This window comes from Scylla paramamosain, chromosome 5, assembly GCF_035594125.1.
Source record: "Scylla paramamosain isolate STU-SP2022 chromosome 5, ASM3559412v1, whole genome shotgun sequence".
Lineage (NCBI taxonomy): Eukaryota > Metazoa > Arthropoda > Malacostraca > Decapoda > Portunidae > Scylla > Scylla paramamosain.
The window spans coordinates 22,316,767-22,333,514 of NC_087155.1; the positions used below are offsets into that span (position 1 = coordinate 22,316,767).

The 16,748-nt window shown below is 42.5% G+C and overlaps 2 protein-coding genes across 3 annotated transcripts; both read left to right on the forward strand.

Annotated features, from left to right (window-relative positions):
- The first annotated feature begins 1,316 nt into the window (after window positions 1–1,316).
- Window positions 1,317–7,776, forward strand: LOC135100673 (uncharacterized). Of its 2 annotated transcripts, XM_064003814.1 has the most exons (3): window positions 1,317–3,116; window positions 3,227–3,310; window positions 3,435–7,776. In XM_064003814.1, the coding sequence occupies exon 3, from the start codon at window positions 5,772–5,774 to the stop codon at window positions 6,768–6,770; it is 999 nt and encodes a 332-aa protein (XP_063859884.1). In that variant the 5' UTR covers window positions 1,317–3,116; window positions 3,227–3,310; window positions 3,435–5,771; the 3' UTR covers window positions 6,771–7,776. The 2 variants fall into 2 exon arrangements, with proteins under 2 accessions (XP_063859884.1, XP_063859883.1); XM_064003813.1 differs by having other exon boundaries at window positions 1,317–3,310.
- Window positions 7,777–14,436: 6,660 nt separating this feature from the next.
- Window positions 14,437–16,748, forward strand: LOC135100960 (uncharacterized). The gene is made up of 2 exons (XM_064004576.1): window positions 14,437–16,107; window positions 16,255–16,748. Exons 1-2 carry the CDS (start codon window positions 16,068–16,070, stop codon window positions 16,746–16,748), a joined length of 534 nt encoding a protein of 177 aa, XP_063860646.1. The 5' UTR covers window positions 14,437–16,067.

A 16,748-nucleotide genomic window follows, 5' to 3' on the forward strand; every position in this document is an offset into this window, starting at 1 on the left:
CTCACAACTTTCTTAAGTATGTCATACTTTCTCCTATTTTCCCTCTCTGCATACATGACAGTCATGTATGCTACCACCAGTACCACCTTCTCTGGTCAGCCACGACCATCCATGCATTCCACTCTGACTGCAAGCACATCCTCACTACTTGTACACTCCCCTACATCAATCTCCTCTACTTGCAGTCCTCTTTCTTTCTTGTAGAGTAGGGCTACGCCTCCTACCAGTGTTTCCTGTGTCTTACTTCCCTTTCCAATCATAACTTACTCGCATCCCTCCATTCGTTCATCATCTCTCAGGTGAGTCTCAGTGAGCCCGACTAAGTCGAACCTCCACTCCCTGAGCTCCTTGCATACATCCTCAAACTTGCCCACATCCCATCTTCTCACATTTATACAGCCAATCTTCACATATTTACTTGCCTGGTTAGTCTCTTCTCTTCCATGTTCGCTGACATCAGTGGGTCCTCCTTGTCATGCCTCGTCCACACACCACACCTGCCTCGCCCTCATCCACTCAGCTAATTGACGTACTAGCCTCTCATTCTCGTTCTGGTTGAGGTGGACCCCATCTCTCCCATGGAATTAGTCCTGGTCAAGGATCCCATCCATGTCTCAGAACCTCACATTGCCCTTCTTCTCTGCCATTCATTCCATCTTGACCTTCATGAGTTCCATGCATATCTTGCAGTTCATTTCTCTTCTGACCTTCTCATACTGCACTCCTTCCCGTGGGTGCCGAAGGACCCCATGGAATGGGGATTCCCATGGCAATGCCAATTTAGGATGGGCGACTCCCATGGCAATGCCAGTTTAGGATGGGCGACTCCCATGGCAATTTTCTGGAGGCCTCAGTGGCAATCCATTTCAGAATGGCGACCCTGGCTGTAAATTAACGCGGGGGGAGGGAGGGCATCATTCACGACGACATTACCAGGGTCATGTTAAGGGGGGCGGAGCTGACGGGGAGAAGGGGCGTGCGTCCTTATCCTTCAGCAACTATGAAATGACTAAAGGAATCAATAATGGTGGGTGGGAAGTAATTGAATGGTAAGGAGGGATGAAGGTAGGGTGGGGGACCTGAATGCATCAGGCAAGGCAGGCGGTGGAAGTAGCTGACGGCTTGATGTCAGGGTTGCCATCACACGTGCGGTTTGGGTGTCGCTGATGGCTTGCCATTATGGTCCCCTTTTCACTCACGCGGGTCCTGGGCGGTCAGGGTGGTGAGTCTTGCCATCACATGTTCCCTCCGACATCTCAGTACATTCCAATGTCTCCCACCACTCGGTGGTCAAGGTCGGCAGAAGGGAAGGGGGGGATGGGGGAGAACTGAATGCATCAGGAAAGTGGGTGGCGACGCCGCCAGGGTCCATGTGGCCTTTGTTTTGGGTGGGAATGGGAAGTTGAGGGCTATAGAATGGATCACCACACGGCCGCCACGTGCTAGTCGCACGCAGACGTCCTGGGCGGCCAGGGTGGCTGAGTCCTGCTGTCACATGTTTCCTCCTACATCTCAATACATTTCAATGTCTCCCACCACTTGATGGTCAAGGTCAGCCACGCTGTACCGTTATAACCTCCAGCCTGTCGACGTATATACGACATGAATAGGTGAAGTTTAAAGTCAGTCTGTTAGTTGACAGGGCATAAAAAAACATGTCGTTCAGAGATAGTGACGATATATACGTATACCTATCTTCTCTTGCAGGCAGTAGGTCATTTCCCAAAAATACAACAACAGAATTTGAAAACAGAATCATACCCATTCATTTAGACACTGGCAGGGATTATGAAGTCAGCCTGTGTAATATCTTATTCCCTAAATATTTCTACTGCATTAAGGAAGGGGATCCAAATTCCAGTATATCGTTTTATGGCCGGGTTAAGCAGTCCGAGTTCGATATGTATGAATATAACATGTATACCTATCTACCGGAAAGGAATGTCATCTCCAATTTTACCGATAAGAACATACTGGCCATAACTATGGCGATCAATGGACAGATAGTGAGAGAACTCCAAGCAATTTTAAATGAGTCCTTTAAGATCTATTTCCCATACTCGGAAATGATCTATTACGACCGCGACTTGGAGAGAGTCGTAGTTGACAATGCGATCGTGCCTCCTAATGACGATCGTATTTACAGTGATATGATTATAAAATTTGCCTCACATATAGCTCACATTCTGGGTTTCAATCCAAATTTTCGTTACACCGTCTAATTTCAAAGACCTGGCGAGGCCATTTCATCTTCCAGTGCGAGGAAAGCTTCCCCCTCGACACCCATAAAATTATTCGCTCAATACGTACCGCGAGCTGACGCGGGGATGGATCATATGTACATTTATACCGACATATAGTTAATATATTAGACACCATACCACTCCCCGGCGACAGCACCAGTAAAGGTACGAATCCAATTACGTATAAACCATTTTCCATATCAACTATACAGTGTGTGGCCATCAAAATTACCAATCAAAGAGGCAAACCTATTCAGTTTGAAGAAGGGGGAAAACAGTGTTACTTGTGTGTTACATATAAGACCACGTTAACTTTTGCATCTCAGACGTAAAGTTTTGAAGAGAATCGATCAAGGCAGGATAAGGGTTGGGACGGAGATAATGAAACAGGCAGGTGTTGCCTACTTCTGAGTCAAGCCACGCTCCTCGCAGTGATCTGTGTGGGATACTTCAGTGTTTCTCCGCACGCCATAGCGGATGGGGTGCAAGTGTTGACAATGTTATAAAAAAAAAAAAGAAAAATGGGTGTCCACTGTGGGACGGCAGAGACGCGGCTTTTATGTGAAGTGTGTGGGAGATGGCACACTAATCCACCCTGCCCCTCATGTGTGGAAGACCAATGTGATTTATGTGAGCAGTGTGGTGTTCTGTTTCCACATCTTCCACCAGAACGCACCTGCGAAGTTGGAGATCCTGATTATTCTGGTAAGCATTATTACTTATTTTGGCGAGAATGTATATTAATAAAGATGAAATGACTGTCAATCTTTACAAGTTTGAGCTCTGAGTACATCCTCCTGTACAGGTTCACACTCGATTGAGCAGAGCGACACGCACGTCGGCAAACATCACAAGCCAACATCCCACGCGGAGGTGGGGAAAGAGATGAGAAAAAAAAAAAAAATCTGCTACAAGTAATAAATCAATAAATACGGTACCACTGCCACTACTACTAGCTACTACTAATGTTCTTTTTTTTTAAGACTCGCCATAGCCAGGTCCGAGTGGATTAATGGAGAATGTATTAAATTCTTCTGAGACTTCAAGTCCCTCGCTACCTACACAAGGTAAATAGCAATTTAATAATAATAATAATAATGATAATAATAATAATAATAATAATAATAATAATAATAATAATAATAATAATAATAATAAACTGTTGCAGCTACTTCTATTTTTTTCCCCCAGACACGCCACAAGCGGAAGCAGGCCACAATGAGTGTTGGACTCTGGAAGAACCGCGCTTAATTGATTCGAGGGAAAATTTTATGAGGAGCTTCACTAGACATCAAGATGACATACCTGATCATGTAAGCAGAGATCCACTTGGTCTACTTACCGAATACAGGGAGCTCTTTATACGGGAAATTAGATCATATTTCACGTTACATGGCTCGCCATTCCCCCCCACCCTATAAATATTTTCATCCATTTCTCTGTTACTAGTTAAATTCTCTACCTTAGGCGAGGATGAACATCCGAGTCATTCATATTGCTTTTAGAGCACGTCTGATCGGCTATCAAGATGTGCCTGACCTTGTTGATTTATGGATCCATCAGTTGAACAGTCGGTTGGAAAGCCTTACCAGCGAGACTGAAGGATCTGGTTTTATCATTTCAAGAGCAGAGAATTTTTTTCAACTATTGCTTGCATGTCGCATGCAGTGATATAGGAGATTATGTTGCATATCCTAGAGACGTGCGAGGTGGGAATGAATTTTCAATCCTGATGGCCGACATTCGTCCTGTGTTATTCAGTGTTTGGCGGCGTTCAGACTTCACGCCCAAGGTGTACCTTGGAAAAGAATTCCAAAAATATTACGGAGGTGGCATGGTGGAGAGAAATACGTCATGTGCGGAAAAGTAGAGTCCTGTGACTTGGGAGAACTTGAGTCAGTTAGAAAGGTTAAATCGCCTGTCTCTGGATGTTTATACACTGACCAAAAGTGGTGAGATGTACTATTTAACATTATCAAGAAAAGGCTTGTGCAAGTATAAAACTGTAATCCCACTCCTTTTACTAGGTGGGAGGCATATGATGCTCATTAAAGACGTGGAGAAGCTGCACCGGAAATTGACGAGAAGCCCTCCCACCCTAGAGAGTCATCAGTTTTGCAAAATATGTTTCAACTCAGTTCCCAAGTCTGTCAATTTGAGCGATCACGAGTGTCATTGTGACTTCACTCAAACTCTTCTCTTTCCAGATGATGCCGAAAAAGTAAAATTCAAAAATTCTCTTTCCAGATGATGCCAAAAAAGTAAAATAAAAAAAATTTGCTTACACCTATGAGCCTGCCTACTTAGCATATTTTTTATCTTGAAACTATGATAAAACATAAGGGGAATAGAAGTGTGATAGCTGAACATGAGCCAATTGGTTACTCATATCTCATCATCAATAGGCATGGAGATGTCATGGAAAAGAGAAGTTATTTCGGTGAAGATCCTGTGAATAATTTCATTGATAGCCTATCCGAAGCTTGGCGAATCATCAAGGAAAGTGTAGTTAGCTATCAAATTAGCATGTCTGCGGAGGATGAAGTCCACTTCAAACGTCAGCGCCACTGTGAGCTCTGCCATCAACCCTATAATGTGAAAACCCCCCCATCATAAACATCACAACCACTCATTACCGCAAAATAATTACAAGGGGGCATTGTGCGCGTGATACAACCTCCAGTGTCGTGACATGAGGAAATATCTCATCTTTCTGGCACATAATATGAGCTTTGACGTCTCTTTAATCATAAAAGACCTTCAGTTGCCAGAGTCGCATGTGGACATCCTTGCCAAGTCAGAATCGCATTTATTGAAAGTAAGGATTAAGGAATGCAGTTTCAAGACACGCTTTCCCTTATGAACGCTGGCCTCGGCCATCTTGCTCAGAGTCATATGCAGGCAGGCTATGACACGTGTTACACCCAGGAGATAATGAATTACCTCCCTGAGGATGTAAGACATGTAACTTGCTCTCAAAAACAGTTTCTTTGTTACAAGTACATCACCGACCTTGGCTGCTTAGAAGATTGGCAATTGCCACCTCGTGCAGCATTTTATGACACGCTCAAGGATAAGGCTCTGTCACCTGGAGAATATGAACACGCTCAAAGCGTGTGGAGTATGGCGTCCTGTCGCACTTTAGGCGATTACATAAGACTGTATTGTGAGATTGATGTGGGGTTATTAGCCGACACATATCTCAAATATAGATCATACCTGCATGAATTTTATGGACTGGATGTGGCACATTACGTGTCACTGTCTTCTTATGCTTATGACGCTTTTTTAAAGTTGACAGGCGTTCAACTTGACTCACCTTACGACCCTAACATGTATCACCTCATCAAAAGAAATGTATGAAGAAGCCTTGTAACTTGCGTCAGACCTCACCTGCAGTCAAACCATGAACCCGACGGTGGGCCCAGCACATTTGTGTTCTATCTGGACTATAATTCATTATATACAACCGTTAAGTGTTCCCCCTGCCTATGGGCGACATCAAAAAACCTTCTCAGTAAGAGATGGATGATTTTTTTTGAAGTTGGCATCCAGAATCACACGACAGATGGCGATGTCAGTTACTGTCTGCATTTGGACACCTGCGACGTTTCCCTGGACGTGGCCCAGGCCACGGACGAGTTCCCTCTGTGCCTTGCACATTTGACTATTACAGAAGATGACATCTCGCTGTACAGTAAAGGACTGTTAGAAGCTGAGGGTTGTAAGCTTGGGAAGAAAAATCGTAAACTCATGGCCAGTCATAAAGGACTGAAAGGTCATCTCATCAGTCTGGAATTGCTGCAACTTTTACTCTCACTTGGACTGGAAATACAATGTGTCCATGCTATATATAACTTCAGACAGGCTCCATACCTGAAACCTTTCATAGAAAGGAACGTTACTCAGTGTGAAAATGAGATGTGCGCCATTAAAAATTGCATTTGCAAACTGATGTCAAACGCAGTCTATGGCAGATCCATGTTATCTGAAGTGAAGTATGGGCTCCAACAGAAATTAGTGACAAAAAGAAAGTCTTTCCTGAAGTATATAAGAAATCCTTCCTTTAAAAGGGTACACCAATTAGGCGAGGACCAAGTCATATGCGTCAACAGTAAGAATACGATTAAAATCAGAAAGCCAAATTACTTGGGTTACCATATTTTAGAAGTGGCAAAGAAGTATATGTACAACTTTTGGTATCGTGTCACCAAAGCTAATTATGGGGAGAGAGCTAAATTAGCTTATGAAGATAAGGACAGTTTCATATTTAGTCTACACATACCTACAAACTTAAATGATGAACTGAAACATGGACCCATGGCAAATTTTCTCGACACCAGTAACTTTGCTTCAGATCACCCGTGTTTTAATGGGGAGCGGAAGGGTCAACTAGGCTTGCTGAAATCTGAAACCGGATCCACGCTCATCAAAGAGGCAATCATATTAAAGCCAAAGATGTATTCGCTGCTGTTGGAAGATGACAAGCAAGTACCTCGAGGTAAAGGTATTCCAACTCACCAGTAAAATATATTGCATCAGCAGTATAGGGAAACACTTAATAATGTCGCATGTGGGATGGTGGATTGCTATAATATCAGGAATGTGAAAGGACAAATTTGTACCACTCGCATGCGAAAGTGTACTTTGTCACATTTTGATGACAAGCGTTTTCACGTCAATTGCTATACCTCAATGGCGTATTATCACCCCGACAATGATCAGCGGGAAAGAGATGTGGAGGACAAGGTGGATGAGAAGGTGGTGGTGAAGGAGGAGGTGGAGGTGGATTAGGAAGAGGAGGAGGATGAGGAGGAGGAGGAGGGGGAAGAAGAGGAGGGGGAGGATGGGTTAATGAGTTGACTGTGGCGTGATCGGGAGAGACTTTCCACGACATTATTCACATCATAAATAAGGGGTAGGGAAAGAGAGGATGCCGCTGGCAGCAGCTGCCCTTCATGTAATGTAAAAAACATTTGCACTGACCACGTAGGCTAAAGAAGAGGAGGATGGGTTAATGAGTGGGTTGTGACGTGATTGGGAGGGACTTTCCATGACGTTATTCACATCATAATTAAGGGGTGGAGAGAGACCATGGCTGCTAGCAGCTGCCGTTCATGTAATGTAAGAACATTTGTACTGACCACGTGGGTTAAGGAGGGGGATGAGGGGGATTGTTCATGTAATGTAAGAACATTTGTACTGTCCATGTGGGATAAGGAGGAGGAGGAGGAGGAGGTAATGTAAGAACATTTGTAGCTAGGCTAAGGAGAGGGAAGAGGAGGTTGAGGAAGAGGCATGAGTTGGGAGAGATCCCTGTCTTAATTAGAGGGCAGGGATGAGGATGCAGCTGGGAGGCTAGTTATGCTGTTACCTACATGACCATGTAAATAAAGGTTAAGCAATAAATAATGTAAACATATCGTAATGTGTTTTAGTGCCCCTCTGAACTTAACATAGACAAGACATTTAGTGAAGAGATGCTGAATCTCTTCAGATATCCTGCATGCATAATTATCGCAGGCTATACAAATTCCGGCAAAACACACCTCTGCAATAAAATTATAGAGAAATATCAGCATGGATTTAACAGAATTATTATTTGTGGTGTCTCATCAGATTCGCTGCAGCTGAATTCTCCTTTTCAAGATAAGGTCGAAGTGCATGAGAAAATTATTGATCCCGTGATGGATGACGGCAATCCATATGCCAATCAGCAAACGCTCACACTCTTGATATTAGATGAAAATTTCCTTATGGCTGGCAATTCTCAAATGATAGCAGAGGCCTTTACCAAAGTGAGACATAAAAATTTGTCAGTTATAATGATAGCACAGAATGTCTTTTCCCCAGAAAGTATGCTAGAACGATAACTTTAAATGCCTCGCATTACATTCTTATGAAAAACAGAGATATATATCAAACCGAATGTCTGGACAGGCAACTTTATGGAAAGGAGCGCACTATAAAAATGTCGTGCTTAGACGAGATCACAGTTATTTGTTGTGCGATTTATCCCCGAACACACCCGAAGAAATTCAACTGCGCACGAATATTGTGGATGAGCCGCCCTGTGAGAAAGTCTATCTGCTATGAACGCCGTTTTGGATGAACTTTACCGGGATATAACGAATCCTGTGGCTTTAGGAGGTGTGCAAGCACTCTACAGAGAGAGGAAGAAAAGGGATAAGAATCTAACACTCCGCGATGTGAGGACATTTCTGTAGAGCATCCACACTTATACGCTTCACAAGCCGACACTAAAACGTTTTCCGCAGCAAAAAATTCTCACTCCTAAACTGTCCGTCATTTTAACTTGTGATTTGGCAAATTTTACGAAGCTGCACAGACACAATGGTGGCGTTTGATACGTCATGTTTTGCCTGGACGTTTTCAGCAGGTACTTGAAAGTGGCAACGCTGACAAGTAAATCCGGTTGCTGTAGCCTGCAAGCACTGAAAAAAATGTTAGAGTCGGGAAGTTTTACAGGCGTGTCGTGTCTTTTTACCGATCAGGGATCCGAATTTTATAATCAAGCAGTGAAAAAATATCTAACTTTGAAAGGTATTACCTTGTATTCCGATTACTCATGCAAAACAAAGGCGAGTTTGGCAGAAAGGGTCATCCGAACCATAAAGGCGAAAATATATAAATATCTCAATACACTGACGTATATTAACGTCTTGCCCACCCTAATAAACATGTACAATCACACCTCACACCGCGGTTTGGGTGATAACCAAACACCGGCCCAGGTTCACTGCCTCCGCGATCTGCCACAAGTCAGGAGGTAATTTAAACGAATGTATTTAAATCGGCCAGGAAGAAAGAAAGTCATCAGTCATAAATTAGATGTGAGAGACATTGTATGCCTGCAACGTGCTTCCCGAACGCAATTTAAATTCAATACCGAGGAGCTTTTTAAGATAAGTTGTGTGGATTACTCACATAAAATCCCTATTTATTACATAAGGGATTTGGCGGATAAAGACGTAACCGGTGCACTCTACAAGGAAGAATTAATCAAGTCCTCTCTTCCGGCGCATTACCAAGTCAATATATTAAGATCAAAGGTCGAGCAAGGTAAGAGAAAGTATTTCGTCCACTGGCGTGGATATCCAGATAAATTTGACAGCTGGATGGATGCGGACGATTTAGTAAGATATGGATGAGGAAAAACCATTGATATTGAAGTACAAGGATTTGGTTTTCCTCCTCTCTCACGTCTGCCCTAAATTGCGGAAGCAGGTCTTGCAGAGTTTGAATAAGCATGAAGTCAATTGCATCTCGGAAATATTCGCCAACTTTTTGAAGAAACGCCTGATGGATGACAATTCCATCATTAACAGCCTGAAAAAATTCAAGAGTGATATTTGTACTGTAGCCTTGAAGAAGACGCCCATGTGCAAGAAAAAAGCCATTCTCATCTCCAAATGAGGCGGCAGCATATTGGCCTCGTTACTCCCGATAGCCGTGTCGACAATAACAAGTTTACTATAGAGATGAAAGAATATTGTTTAGTTCCCGAGAGGTGTAAGTTTAAATCGACTGACGTCGCAACTCCGCACCGATTCACGTCAAAACAAGTCAAGAAAAAAAATACTTCACTTCCGTCGCCTCCACTACGACTCCACTGTTACGCGCGCCTGTTATTTCGCCCTTGGATGATTTAATTCGAGTTGCTGCTCCACCTTCCTTTAGAGGATACGGTTTATCTCTCTTGAAATTATTGGAGGGTAAACCTGGGATTTCATGGGATGATCGTGGTAACTTACTTCTGCCATTTTCGGGGATAAGTGTGTTTGATCTCATACAAGTACTTGGCGACGGAAAACGAGATGCGAAAAGACTTTCAGCCAGTAAGCATCCATTATTATCACTGCTACTTCGCTTGGCGCAACTCCCCGCGGGCGCCATCAGAAATACAGCTCAACGAAGTAAACTGATAAGCAGCAGGGTCGGGCACATCTGGGAAGCATATTGAAATGAAAGGCACTGTCTTACTCTGTAAACAAGTAAGTAAATCAATAACACATGAGTCATTGACGTGCACGTGTTAGGCGCGTCAGGTGTGCAGACCCACGGATGGATAATTGATAAGGGTTATGGTCAAAAAGGTTCATCCCATCACCCACATCCCCCTAATAAATAATATGTTCCCTGTTCCCCATCCCTTCCCACCAACAAAGCAAAAAAAAAAAAATAAATAACACCAGCGTCAGTTTGAATGAATAATTCTACTACACAAGAGGTGTGATATCGACCAATACATACGAATAAAGGCCCGCGATGTCACATTCCCCCCTCACTTCCCTCACAGAGGGTTCGACGTGTGGATCTACCCTCCAATTAGTCGTCAAGATGAAGGTGGTCGAGGGTAAGCTGACCGGCGGCATGTTCCGTGATTGTCGCTTTTATATTGCTTATGCGTTAAATGCGGTCTCCACCGAACTGTGTGGGATTGTGCGGGACCTCAAAACGATTTATCCATACGAGAATACTCATGTGGCTAGAAAGAGACTCTACTTGCTTCATCTGGCCAGACACGAGAGATGAACCAGGACGTATCATTATCCACGCACCTCCCACAGGAAGTGTAAATCTCTCCCACCTGGTGGCCTGCATGACTCAGTATGGTTGGGGCGAGGCTGTCGAGGGTAACGAGAAGGCACGACAGGCAATTGTAACATTAAAGGATTTGCTTTACGTGGAAGGACTCAAGATGGATACAAGTGTGAACCGATGTCAACACTTCTAGAATTGCCTGAAAAAGATTTCCCTGTTAGCCATGACAAACACTGAAGTGGAGCAGATTATCATCCCAGAAGTAATGGGGTGCAGAGGTCGCTGCCAGGATGAGTGGACGAATAATTACTGCCTATGGTGGAAGGGCTGGCAAAGCGACTTCAACCTTTTGGAGTTGAAACTATTCTGGTGAGGAAGTCTGAATAAACTATATCATGTAAAATTTTAAAATAAATTTGATGTGTGTTTGACAAATCGAGTATAAATGTATTCCTTAACTGGGATGGTCGTTATTATTTATTTTGATCATGGTGGGAGCAGAGCATTATCTGTATTTGGCGAGTCTGGGCAACACCGACCTCTACCCCCATAACCAGCCCCATCACTTTAAACAGAATCACTCCCTTCATCCATTTTGATCCAAATAAGGAATATGAAGTAGGTCCGATAAACTGCTTTTATCCTAAATTTGATGTGTGTTTGACGAATCTAGTATAAATGTATTCTTAACTGGGATTGGGTCTAATGGCGGGTGATTATGCTTGCAGGATTGAGATTTGGGCCATAGTCCATGCCGATGAAACACGCATGTATAAGCTCCATACATACACACCTCGAACGAGCACGGAGGTGGGCAATACTGGGTATATGGTTGATGTCATTGATATCGAACTGGCTGTAGAATTAAAAAGCAATATGAAGACTGAGTATGCCTGGTATTTTGAAGGTGGTCAATTTTTTAACTATAATAAAAAAACACGAAGAGTGGAGCGCGTCCTTCGGAATGTCCCACAGTGCAACAACAATGGCCATTTCTGCTACTTGACTGCGAAATTTAGATCCAGGATGGCTCAAATATTGGGCTTTGATTATTATGCCAAGTATAATTTATACAGTTCATACGCCAAAAACGATTCCACCTTCATTCCCGCCCCTTTCCCACCTCGAATGGATGGGGGAATAGATTTTGCATTATTTTACGCGGACTGTGTGTCGCCGACGATATATGGCGGTCAGCATGTCAACGTATTAGAAGTCATTAGCATGGAATCCGCCGGCGGTAAAGGTTTTCATCAGACTGCATATAAATCGCTCAGTAAAACTATTATCGATTCAATTGTGATTGAACTCGTGGATCAAGTTGGCTGGCCCATTCACTTTGGAAGGGGTAAATCAATTACACTCTTACTGCATATCAGACAAATAAATAGCCGGTGATTATGCTCGGCGTCTTATTCGTGACGTGGCGGCCATCATGACAAGAGCGTTCACACCTCCCACTCAAGCGGAATATGACTTGCTTTTTACGCAAGGCAAAGGCAGGTGGTTAGACGACATCCGGGTTTTTATTCCACCCCTTTCAAGAAGAGGTGGCGGTCTATTTTCCATGTTGAGCAGCTTTGCTTAAAGAGCAATTCCCTTTCTCATGTGCACTGTGGCACCCGAAGTGTTCCAAATAGGAAAAGGTTTATTATCAGATGTTTTAGAGGAGAAACGACTTCATGAATCATTAAGAAATAGATGCGTCGCCGCCGTGAAGGGTGTGGGCGAATGGATAGTTCAAGGTCGACGAGTAATGAAAAAGAGGAAAGTTGGAGTCAAAAAAAAAAAAGAGAAAACAGCCAACTAGGCAACTGAAAAGAAAGACTTGCTATAAAGCAGATATCTTCAATATTTAGCTTAGTCATGAAGATGACTAATTACAAGCCGGATGTACAGGGGGAGCGACCTCCATCCCCTTGAGCAATTATCTGATGACCATGAGGGAGAATTTCCTGCAGGTGAATTGCCTGCATACCATCGAATCGTCAGTCACTGCGAGGCGAAAGTTGGACGTATTACCCGTTAATTTAGACGCTAATGCTAATAATAATGTGGGGATTAACGACCCTTACATTGAATTTAGACTGCCTGGCATTCCAGAACAATTTTTGGATCTATCAACGCTGTCTCTAGAATTGCGAGTTAACATGGTGAAGGTGGATGGCGCTCCGTTAGATGACGATGAGCACGTTGTCTTTAGTAATGGCTTGAATAATTCGATGTTTAAGTCTTGTGCTTGTTACTTTAATGAACAGCTTGTGGAGTCATCTTCTTTGTTCAATTATCACGCCTTCATTAAAATGATTACAACAATCCCTCAGGATAAAATTGACTCTATCTGTCGCGTCGCCTTCTACCACTGCGATTATGATGGATCAAAAGGCATAATCAATAAATTTGATGAAGACTATTTGACAGGTGGGAATAAAGACGAGAAACAAATGATAAAAGATTGTAAAACGCACGGCCTTTTGATGACTGCACCTTTGTTTTCTGATATATCAAATCTGGACGCTTACCTACTTTACTCTGTCAATGTGAGAATTCAATTAGAATTGGCTAACAAAACATGGATTCTTAATTCACACCAGGACGCCAGCAGTTTCAAATTTAAGCTCGAGATGGCTAAGTTATGGGTTGACCACGTCACACCGCATCCACCCGCCTTAGAATTGTTAAATAACTCCTTGACTCTAAATCCAGTGAAATACACTTTCAATAGGACACTCAATAAGACGTATATGTTAGGCACCAATCAAATGTCTTTGATTGCCGAATGATCTTCCGCGCAAATCAAACATTAAAATTTGACCATGGCAATAGTTGATATGGACAGCTTACAAGGCATAATTGATAAGAATGGTTTATATTTTCATCACGCCGATCTGTCACATGTACATATCACTATGAACAGGGCAACCATTTATAACGTTCGTAGCTCTTTCCTGCATCACGCGTCAAAATTATTTTACACGACCCTTGAGTCACTAGGTTTGGACATGTGTAATTCCCTAACATTTGATGCTTTTAATATAGGTCGGACAGTATGTTTCTTTAACTTTGTGATGGAGGATATGCACAATGCCATCCCTCTGGATAAATCAGGGAGTCTAAGAATTAATCTGTCTTGTGCTAAGGAACGTAATCACAACTGCGTCGTCATGTTTTTCGCCGACACTACTGGCGTCATAGAAATTGATCATTATTGTCACGTTTGTTGCATTGTCCGCGCATAAGCCGTCATGAATGCATGTGAAATACAAGCCAGTCTAATAGGCGTCTTGGGTGATCGAGTTTATTTTTTAGGCTGTCATGACCAACACTGTGTGACAGACCTGATAAATCTTGCCAGAAAACAGGCGAAGCCATGCGTTTTCATCCTAAATACATTGAGTGGGTTGAAGACCATGGGCCACTGGATTACTGTTTATCTTAATTTTCAAAGTCAGACCATAGCTATAACTTACATCCCAAATATATTTCCGCCGTCTTTCATCATTTTATGCAAACTTCTCCACTTATAAAAATTAGCACATTAAATTATCAACTTCAGGGGTTAAACTCCCTTGTGTGTGACATTTATTGCATGTTCTTTTGCCTTCTACTGAGTTGGAATACATTAAAATGTGCAATGAGCATTATTCACACTGTAACGCTCCTTTTTATTATTTCTGTGTTTCTTTGAGTCTCCCCAATAATTGTTTTCTTTTGTAGCTTGCGGTGAAGAGGAGGATAATAGCGGTAATTAAAGGTTTAGTGATTATATGAAAAAGTATATTTATAAGGCGTGTATTCGTGGGAGTGATTTAAAAGTCTTGAAACATTTGTTATAAATAGTCTTTACTTATTTCAACTGTGGTTTTCTCTAATCAGTGGTAATACGAATAATAGGATTACATCATGTTGCGTCAGCCTACCAGTAACTCATAAGGTGTCATTCCCTAGCTTATAAAATATGTTAGTAATTTAAAATTCAATTATTAACTTCAACTAATGTCCAGCCTATATGCTCACCTTGCTAGCCAATTATTCCTGCATTTTTATTTAAACTCACGGTTCAGTAAAATTATTTGTGAAAGAAGAGAGAGAGAGAACTAGCTAAGGTTCCAATAACTTCAGAGGCCTGTGGGTGTTGAGGGAGAGAGCACAGAATGGCGTCTCCCTTCCCTCTGGCAACAGGTGGGTCTCGTAGCTCTGAAATATTTGATTTTTCTTTTATTTAGAAGTGAATATTACTGTGTTCATGTTTATTATTCATGTCTCTAGTGAAGATATAGTGACTGTACGTGTTGACAGAATGGCGTCTCCCTTCCCTCTGGCAACAGATAAAATAGCCGGTGTTGGTCCCACGTGGAGACAGGCCACAGAGTCTTGGGAAAGTGTTAGCCATGTAATGTTTCTTTAGTCAAATATAATCTACTGTGAATGTGTTGTGAGCAATATTATTGCCGTAGAGAAGTGATGGATGAAGGCTGTGACGCTAATTAGGGATATAACGGTGCCCAGAATCAATGGTACTCTTGAGGAGTTATAAAAGTAATTATTTTCTTGTGTATTCATAGTGTTAAGTAACGGAGTATAAGTGTATATGCCATACCAGAATTTCAAGTGCCTTTTCTTTTTTTTTCTAGATTAACCACTCGATAAAGTGTCATAGTGGGTCAGTCAACCCAAAGAATCCCATCAGTATTATTCATTTAATTATTTTTGCTATTTTTATATTTTTCGTTCCTCCTAATAAAGCCACACTGTAGGTGCTGTGTGATAATTAACCTCTCCCTACCCTCTGGCCATGACGATGAAGGCGAGAACCATTACCAATCAAAAATGTTTTCTTTTTTTCTATTGTGTGTGCGTGCTTCACCTCTTCTCTCTTCCTCTTCTTTTTTTTCTTCTTCACCGTGAAGATCTTTGCCTCGTCTCATTAGAGCTCTGATCGGACCGGTGAGGAGGAGGGAGGAGGGGGGGTGGCGTTACAACACCACCTTCAAAAAGCATCAGTATCTATATAATGACAAAAAAAAAATTACTCGTATGGCTTACATAATATTTCGTAAAATGCCACATTGCATGCCTGCTTATGTCCGGCTGGCAACCGAGCGAGATGTTATAACATCTGTAAAGTGGTAATAAGGTAGATGGGGAAAGGTGTGGGGTGGGGGAGAAAGGGGTCAATATGGGCTAATTGCTGACGGATAAGCATCACTTCGCCGTCGCCTCTCAACCCAGTTGGACGTCGAGGACTCATCTCCAAGAATGGAGCAAGCTGACAAACATTTCATCTTGAGAACCGCAGGTAAGTACGCCATTGCCTTGCATGTCATCATGCATCTTCGCCACTGTAAATTACATTAACATTCTTTGGCAATGAATAAGAAGGGGGGAAAAGAAAAAAAATTTCCTTTGTTCTCATCGTTTTTTTTTTTTTTTTTGTCTGTTACAGAACGTATCTCTTTCCGCTTTGATATCTATTTGGGAGATGCTGTTGGTAAGCAAAGCCGTGCCGACCATGAGGATGTCGATGTGGAGAGAATGTCGGAGCCTGCAAAGAAGAAATTGATCTTTAGCGATGATGACATGTCACCGCTGCCAGTGACCCCACCTCCTGATGTCTTGTCAGGACAGGAGTCACAGCAGTCGCAGCAGCAACCACAGCCACAGCGGCAGCCACAGCAGCAGTTGCGGCCACTACCTCCGGAGTCACTGATGCTGCTGCCCCCCGAAACACAGCCGCGGCGGTCAGATGAGTTGGCTGTAGGCGGCAATGAGGGCCAGGAGGTGAACAAGTCACAGAAAAACAGAATATATATATATATATATATATATATATATATATATATATATATATATATATATATATATATATATATATATATATATATACCCCTAAACACGCCAGAGGATGTCAGCATGCCAAAACTCCCCAATGATTCCTAG

Coding starts and splice junctions, on each gene's coding strand:
- LOC135100673 (XM_064003813.1), top strand. CDS start 5,772: ATGATTTTTTTTGAAGTTGGCATCCAGAATCACACGACAGATGGCGAT.
- LOC135100960 (XM_064004576.1), top strand. CDS start 16,068: ATGGAGCAAGCTGACAAACATTTCATCTTGAGAACCGCAG. Junction 16,108..16,254: donor TTTCATCTTGAGAACCGCAG/GTAAGTACGCCA, acceptor TGTCTGTTACAG/AACGTATCTCTTTCCGCTTT.